The 8,982-nt window shown below is 39.0% G+C and overlaps 1 protein-coding gene across 2 annotated transcripts; it reads right to left on the bottom strand.

Moving 5' to 3' along the window:
• Positions 1-342: 342 nt before the first annotated feature.
• On the bottom strand, positions 343-6,873 carry LOC110939911. 2 transcript variants are annotated; one of them, XR_004893762.1, is made up of 2 exons: positions 2,989-3,049; positions 343-547 (listed from the first exon to the last, which is right to left on the bottom strand). XR_004893762.1 is itself a non-coding variant. In XM_022181487.2 (2 exons), the coding sequence occupies exons 1-2, from the start codon at positions 6,693-6,695 to the stop codon at positions 531-533; spliced, it is 627 nt and encodes a 208-aa protein (XP_022037179.1). In that variant the 5' UTR covers positions 6,696-6,873; the 3' UTR covers positions 343-530. The 2 variants fall into 2 exon arrangements, 1 of the variants encoding a protein (XP_022037179.1); XM_022181487.2 differs by lacking the exon at positions 2,989-3,049 and adding an exon at positions 6,086-6,873.
• Between the last annotated feature and the right edge of the window lie 2,109 nt (positions 6,874-8,982).

Raw genomic sequence — 8,982 nt, 5'->3', positions numbered from 1 at the left:
GTTTCGAAGCAGCCGCTCATGTGACGGGTCAGGACCGGGCCAAACATGGCGTGGGAACTGGGGCGCCCCGAGTGGTCCACGCGGCTGTGGTGGCTGCGGAAGAACGGCGGCCGGCTCATGCGGCTCCGGCGGCTCCGGATCGCGCGGGGGATAAAACAGAGGGAACTCTTCTGGCAGTTGTGTAAGCTGGTATTGCGTGCCGTCCAGTTTCTTTAACCGCTTCCCGCATGGAAAGTCTTTGGTATGCATCCTGTTTACTGTGTTCATCCCCATCCGCTTTGGCTGTGTCGCCGGGCCTACACGGCCGCGGTCGTTCTCCGGATGATAGCTCAACGAATGGGCTATCTTGGTCACGTAGGCGCCGCCGAATAGCATTCCGCGCTCCTGTCGATGATGCGCGGAGGCGAAATACTGCGCCAACCCGTAGGCGAGAGCGCACGGCCTCTTGTATAAGAGGCAATATAAAAAGAACAAGTCACCACTCGTACACCACTCCCGGCTTTTGTTTCGAGCAGTGATCGAAGTGGAAATCATCTTGTGCAAATACCTGCATAAATGGAAACCAGTCAGTAAATAATAATCAGACGACATCGATTAAATGAGGATAAAAAAAACAATATATTTTTGACTCGTTAAGGATTTTGACGCATGTAACGGACCTATACGCCTTACGAGGGTCAAAACTAAGATCGTCGTTAAATTACATTTTTTTTATTATTTAGTCGAAGTCGAACCGTAAGGCGCGTATGTCCCTAACGAGCGTCGAAACTAAGTTCGTCGTTAAAATATAAAACGACGAACTTAGTTTCGACGCTCGTTAGGGACCTACGCGCCTTACGGTTCGACTTCGACTAAATAATAAAAAAATATATATTTTAACGACTGTAAACGGGCGTTTAAACGGCTGCAAACGCAGCCGCAAACGGCTGCGTTTTCGCTGCCGTATGCGGAGGCGTTTGCAGCCGTAAACGGGCGTTTAAACGGCTGCAAACGCAGCCGCAAACGGCTGCGAAATCGCTTCCCTTTGGGGCTGTGTTTGCAGCCGTTTAAACGCCGGTTTACGGCTGCAAACGCAGCCCCAAACGGCTGCCGGTTTAGACGTCGTTCAAACGCCGGTTACGGTTCGACTTCGACTAAAAAGTTAAAAAAAAAAATATGTTTAAAAAAATTTGGTTTAAATGGTCCTTGGAGTTTAAAAAATTGACATAAATGGTCCCTTTTTTGATATATTTACACTTTGGTCCCTGAAGTTTCAATTTTTAACAAAAATGGTCCCTGATGTTTCAAAAATTGACACAAGTGGTCCCTAACGAGCGTCGAAACTAAGTTCGTCGTTAAAATATAAAACGATGAACTTAGTTTCGACGCTCGTTAGAGACCTACGCGCCTTACGGTTCGACTTCGACTAAATAATAAAAAAAATATATATTTTAACGACGAACTTAGTTTCGACGCTCGAACGGACCTACGCGCTTTACGAGCGTCAAAACTAAGATCGTCGTTAAATTATACTTTTTTTATTATTTAGTCGAAGTCGATCCGTAAGGCGCGTAGGTCCCTAACGAGCGTCGAAACTAAGTTCGTCGTTAAAATATAAAACGACGAACTTAGTTTCGACGTTCGTTAGGGACCTACGCGCCTTACGGTTCGACTTCGACTAAATAATAAAAAAATTATATATTTTAACGACGAACTTAGTTTCGACGCTCGTTAGGACCGTACGCGCCTTACGAGCGTCAAAACTAAGATCGTCGTCGTTAAATTATATTTTATTTTTTATTTAGTCGAAGTCGAACCGTAAGTCGCGTAGGTCCCTAACGGGCATTTAAACGGCTGCAAACGCAGCCGCAAACGGCAACGATTTCGCTGCCGTTTGCGGCTGCGTTTACAGTCGTAAACCGGCGTTTAAACGGCTGCAAACGCAGCCGCAAACGGCTGCGTTTTCGCTGCCGTCTGCGGCGGCATTTGCAGCCGTAACCGGGCGTTTAAACGGCTGCAAACGCAGCCCCAAACGGCTGCGAAATCGCTGCCCTTTGGGGCTGTGTTTGCAGCCATTTAAACGCCGGTTTACGGCTGCAAACGCAGCCCCAAACGGCTGCCGGTTTAGACTTCGTTCAAACACCGGTTACGGTTCGACTTCGACTAAAAAATTAAAAAAAAATATGTTTAAAAAAAATTTTCTGTTTAAAAATAATTTGGTTTAAATGGTCCTTGGAGTTTCAAAAATTGACACAAATGGTCCCTTTTTTGATATATTTACACTTTGGTCTCTGAAGTTTCAATTTTTTACAAAAATGGTCCCTGATGTTTCAAAAATTGACACAAGTGGTCCCTAACGAGCGTCGAAACTAAGTTCGTCGTTAAAATATAAAACGACGAACTTAGTTTCGACGCTCGTTAGAGACCTACGCGCCTTACGGTTCGACTTCGACTAAATAATAAAAAAATATATATCTTAACGACGAACTTAATTTCGACGCTCGTTAGGACCGTACGCGCCTTACGAGCGTCAAAACTAAGATCGTCGTCGTTAAATTATATTTTTTTTATTATTTAGTCGAAGTCGAACCGTAAGTCGCGTAGGTCCCTAACGGGCGTTTAAACGGCTGCAAACGCAGCCCCAAACGGCTGCGTTTTCGCTGCCGTCTGCGGTGGCATTTGCAGCCGTAACCGGGCGTTTAAACGGCTGCAAACGCAGCCCCAAACGGCTGCGAAATCGCTGCCCTTTGGGGCTGTGTTTGCAGCCGTTTAAACGCCGGTTTACGGCTGCAAACGCAGCCCCAAACGGCTGACGGTTTAGACGTCGTTCAATTTTTTACAAAAACGGCTGACGGTTTGATATATTTACACTTTGTTCCCTAAAGTTTCTATTTTTTACAAAAATGATCCCTGATGTTTCAAAAATTGACAAAAATCAACTAAATAATTAAAAAAAGAAATTTTGTTTTAAAAAAATCTGTTTAAAAAGCTGTTTAATAACTAACGTACCTGAAGAGCGGATCCTCAATCAGCGTACTCCTCCCCTTGGATTGGTGGTGGTCCCAATGACCGATGTCCGCGATCAGAGCCCAAAACCCTAATAGCGTGGGTTTATCAACCATTACGAGCCCCTGTTTACACGAATGTTTATTAAACGTTACATTAATATTAAATCTTAAATGTTATACATTAAAAATAATAATAATAACAATACAAAATTTGTGTTAAACGTACCTTCGTATAAAGATCCGTAGCGATCTCAGCATCCGTATACAAACCGCTATGCACCGCAAACTGTGCAAGTGACATTTCACGCGCTTGGCCAGCCATGCGAAAAGAAACCTCGGCGGGGGAGGGGGCTGCGCGGGGTCCACAACCTCATTTGGCCGACGAGGATGAAACTCGAACGACGACAGAAACTCGACTAGTATCTCCCTGTAGGTCGGCGTAAACGATAGCTCAAACAGACGATTCCACGGTGAATCAACGGGAATAAACCCCCGCACCCAATCTTCAACCTCAAGCTTCCGGAGGGTTTTCCACGAAACCGCAAAATGTTCACCAATATGCATCTTCTGAAGCTTCTCGCAACGGAGAGCAGCCTCGGACTCCGGAGGAAACTCCAAATACGGGTGATTCTCTAGAGGATCCGGCGGTGGACGCGCCCGCCGTTTCCGCTGCGGCTGCTCCGGAATATCTCCTTCTAAATCCATTTCCTCCATTTTTCTGTTTTTAAAAAAAAAACAATTTAAGTTTAAGTTTAAAAAAATATATATTTTCTGTTTAAAAATATATATTTTCTGTTTACACAGCAAAACCATGGCACAAGTGAAAGCATAAAGACATTTTAAATGTTATTAGACTAGTTATGTACTTAGTTGTAACTGTTATAATCAGAACGGGTCCGGGTCGGAACGGGTCCGGGTCAGAACGGGCCCGGGTCAGAACGGGTTTCGGGTCGGGTCGGGTCATTTTTTTTTAACCATTTGCAGTATTTCAGTAAAACCAATACAGGTAACAGGATCTCCAACATATATAATAACAACACACAGTGTAACAGTTAAATCAGTTGTATGCAACTTTATAGATATAAGTGGATAGAAATTTGACTAAAAAGTAGACAACAATCTGAATACACAGTAAAATTACCCAACTCGGATCAAAACAATCAGAGCGGATACCGAAATTTCAAGTATCTCATGAGCAAAATCAAACAAAGAATATCGATTGCATTCTTTAAGACCATTTGCAGCTAGCAAGAATATGGGGATAGAAATTTGACTACAAAAACATTAAGATCTTAAATCAGCTGTAGACAACTTCATATATATATATAAATTAAGATTACTAAAGCAAGAATATGGGGATAGAAATTTGACTAATAAAAGTAGACAATAATCTCAATAAACAATTTAATTACTAGTATATACAGCAATAAGCTTAGGAAACTAGAAATTATGTTATGATCTCAACTCGGATTAAAATAATCAGTCAATTGCTGAGCAAGATCAAACACAAAGAATACCAGTCAACTGCATTCTTCAAGAACATGAACAACTGCATTCTTCAAGAACATGAACAAACAGCAAACAAACTCTAACTGAAGCAGTCACCCTCTAATTCACTGTAAACCCTAATCAAACAAATCAAACAAACACCCCTAATTCACTGTAAACCCTAATCAAACAAATCAAACAAACACCCCTAATTCACTGTAGACCCTAATTTACCTATGATACAGCCCTAATTTACGGATAAAATACTAAAAAAATCAAAATTACTTAAATAGGTTGAGTATATACCTCGTTTGTACTTCGAATTCGCGTGTATACGGTCGGAAATACGTAGTCGCCTTCGTAGAGGTTTTGTGTGTGTAATTTGGGGAAGAACAGAGATGCGTAGGGGTTTTCCTGATTTAAATCAGAACCTATACGCATCGTAGAGGTCCATACGTAGCGTATGCAAAAGTCTTTTTCTTGTGAAATTACCATTTCGCCCTTCTATCAGTGCTATACGGGGCTTAATATAAGGGCAAAAAGGTCATTGTCGACCTTCATATGCGCTCCGTATTGAGCTCTACGATACGTATATAAAAGGTCATCACAATGACCTTTATACCCTTCTGTATAGCCTATACGAAGCATGGGTAGAAGGGTATAAAGGTCATTATGATGACCTTTATATACGTATCGTAGAGCTCCATACGGAGCGTATATAAAGGTCCGAAAATGACCTTTTTGCCCTTATATTCAGCCCCTTATAGCCCTAACAGAAGGGCAAAATGGTAATTTAACATATTTATATTTTCAAACTTTAATTTGGGGGGAAAATTGTCCGCCTTTGACATACGATGCGTATTGATCAATACGCTGCCTTGATTTTTGTCATTTTACCTTTTTACCCTTGTTCTGAGGCTAAAGGAAGCCAAAAAGAGGGGCTTTATTGTCATTTGGTTAACATACGATGCGTAGGGATCCCTATGCACCTTATAAGACCATTTTTTTTTTGTGTTTTTCTTGGTTTGTATTTAGAGAAGCTAAAAATAATACAAAAATTATGTTTATAAAAATTTGAATTATAAATTATAAATTAAAAATTAAAAATGAATTAAAAATGATATTATTTGAATTATAAAAATTAAAAATGATACAAACTTTATAAATTAAAAAATTTCTACAATTTACAAAAATACAAGTTTCCGCTTAATCTTCGATAACATTTAAACTCGGTTCTCTGTCTTTGTCTCGGTCTGATTTAGGATGCATTAACTCGTAGTAGTGCTCTAACCGCGGTCTATACATTTCTTCCCACCGTTTCGCAGCTATTAATCGATGTGCCGACCACAACGGGTTCACTAAAGGCATGGGGTAGTCTCCTTCCAACTTAGCATGTATGAAGTTTCCCCCGTGAACATGTACAAGCGTTATCGCTTGAGGTCGTGGATCTAGTGGGGCATCCGTTAATGGGAAGATGGTAGAGCTCCATTCAATGCTCAGCACGTGGAGGACAATATTATACCTTTGCGCTACGAGAAGCCCTACCTGGGGCATTTCCATCCAGTGACTTTCATCGCACCCTTTCACTGAATGCCATTCGATGCTCTTACGTATTCGTTTAAAGTCTCCTTCGTTATATGTTTCGAATACATGCTTCCAACGCGGTTTGTTATGGTCAATCTCCAGTAGTAAATCTCTTCGAATATTGGGCCATGCGTGTTCCGTAAAACCTAACCCGACAGCCACAGACCTGTACCCACAATGACCGTCTGGGGTCACATCTTGTATACGCGATATGTAAGAGCGAAACTCTGATGGAATTTGATTCTTAAACCTCTTAATGCATAACAAGTGCTCGTCCCCCTTTATTAATGGAAAAACCTTATCATCCCGCGTCTCCTTCTTTTTAGAACTTGTTGAACTGTTTGGTTGCATTTTAGGTTTTTCAGACTTCACAAACGAACCAGTTCCACGAGAGCCCTCTGACGGTACGTATGAGCTGTGTCGGGGTAAATCGTACCTATGTTTGGGGGAAGCGGTAATTACGTTGCTGTCCTCGCCATAGGAGCTGTATCTCGCAGCTTCGTCTAACCTCGCAGCTTCATCTAGCCTTTCTTGTACTTTCTTTGATGTAGGCCGACCGCGAGTATTTTGCTGGACGATCGGTGGTTTCTTGGTTGACGATTTCGGGGTGAAGACCGCTTTTATCTTTGAAAGCATACTCTTTTGCTGAACGGGGGACTGCGCCTCTAAATGTTGCCGCACATTATTGAGCTCTGCTACAATATCGACCTCCTCGTCTACCAGTTTACACGGGAGCAAGTCAAGCTTACGCCAGAATACATCTATCTCGTCGAGTTGTATTATACGCCCTGCACAGTTAAGTTAATACGGTGTGAGAAACAACTAAATCGTACAAAATAACAAAAGGTTTGTAGTTTTAATATTTTTTACCTGTACGTTTGTAGTTTTCCAGCCTACAAGCACACGACAATCCTTTGCTAAGCCACATATGGCAACCACATGATGCGTTAAGTTTCCGCAACACATCCATCTTCCTCAGTAGCTCTTTTTCCAGCAAATCAAGTGCTTCATGGGAAACCTTTCCACGTAGGTTGTCCAACATTCGGTGTCTGTGGTGGTTCATCGTTTTTTCGATGCTCTCAGTGAAACTTTTTTGTATTTCATCGTACTGAGTTTCAACTATATCAATGATGCATCTTGCTATTCGCTCCATCCCAGTAGTACCGCCAATATTTTTTGATCGGCGGGTAACAATTACATAACCATACTCCTTTCCCGTTTCTTGTACCCAATTCTTCAAATCAGTTAGAGACATGAAACGCTAAAAAAAGTTACGTTAATAATAATAATAATAATAATAATAATAATAATAATAATAATATAATTGAAACTCATACTTCAGGTACTAATATGGTTATCGAAACTTCAGGGACCATTTGTGTCAAAAAGACAATAATAATAATAATAATAACAATAATAATAATAATAATAATAATAATAATAATAATAATAATAATAATAATAATAATATAATTGAAACTCATACTTCAGGTACTAATATGGTCATTATTGAAACTATTTTAACAGAATGGTTTAACAAGGTTAACTTTCATATAAAGATTTCTTCTTTAAACACTAACTCAGTTAGCATACTTAACTGAAAAGTACAGGGACCATTTGTGGCAATTTTCGAAACTTCAGGGACTATTTTTGTCAATTTTCGAAACTTCAGGGACCATTTTTGTCAATTTTCGAAACTTCAGGGACTATTTTTGTCAATTTTTGAAACTTCAGGGACCATTTTTGTCAATTTTCAAAACTTCAGGGACTATTTTTGTCACTTTTCGAAAATTCAGGGTCTATTTTTGTTAATTTTCGAAACTTGAGGGACTATTTTTGTAAAATTTGAAACTTCAGGGACCAAAGTGTAATAATAATTATAGAGCATAAATGGAAGGATGCGAAATCGAGCATAAATAGTAATTGTTTCCATGAATAAACGGATGTGGCATTCCCGAACGAGTGGTTAGTGCGTTACTTTGTGTACGAGAGGTCGTGAGTTTGAAACCGGTTAGGGGCCGGTTCCTTAAAGAGGAATCCCCTTTTTATTGTTTTTGGCACTTAACTGGACTAACTGAGTTCTCTAACTCAGTTAGTGGTCCCTTGTATTAAATGCTAACCTAGTTAGGATATAACTATGATTTAACTAAGTAAGTTAGGTTTAAACTAACCATTTTAACTAAAAATCAATTTCATGATTCTTTTATTTATTTATTTACAATACTAATTTATTTAAAATATTTTTTATTAATTTATTTATTTAGAAAAGAAAAATAAATAGTTTATTAACTTAACTTTCTTAACTTGTTTATTTACTAAATCTTATAATTATTTGTGTTAACTAGACTAACTAGATTATTATTATAAAAAGAATAAAATTTTTAATAATAATAATAATAATAATAATAATAATAATAATAATTATAATTATAATATTTTTAACAATAATAATAACAACAACAATAATAATAATAATAATAACAACAATAATAATAATAATTATTATTATTATAATTATAGTATTTTAACAATAATAACAATAATAATAATTATTATAATTATATTATTTTTAATAATAATAATAATAATAATAATAATAATAACAATTATAATTATAATAATAATAACAATAATTATTTTAATGTGATACCTCATTTACTTGAAATGGATTGCCCGGGGTAGATGGTTCATAAAGTGATGTGTTACGGGGCTTATAACCATATCCACCATGTTCTTCGTATCCACCGTATCCACATTCATCCCCAGATCTATCGTATGCACTGTATCCACCGTAGCCCCCGTATCCACTGTAACCACCGTCACCCCCATATCTATCGTATCCACTGTATCCACCGTAGCCCCCATATCCACTGTAACCACCTTCACCCTCGTATCCACCTTCACCACCGTATCCACTGTAACT

The sequence above is a fragment of the Helianthus annuus genome, chromosome 5, assembly GCF_002127325.2.
Source record: "Helianthus annuus cultivar XRQ/B chromosome 5, HanXRQr2.0-SUNRISE, whole genome shotgun sequence".
Taxonomy (NCBI): domain Eukaryota; kingdom Viridiplantae; phylum Streptophyta; class Magnoliopsida; order Asterales; family Asteraceae; genus Helianthus; species Helianthus annuus.
Note: the sequence above shows the minus strand (reverse complement) of the source record. Positions and strands in the feature narration are given on the sequence as shown.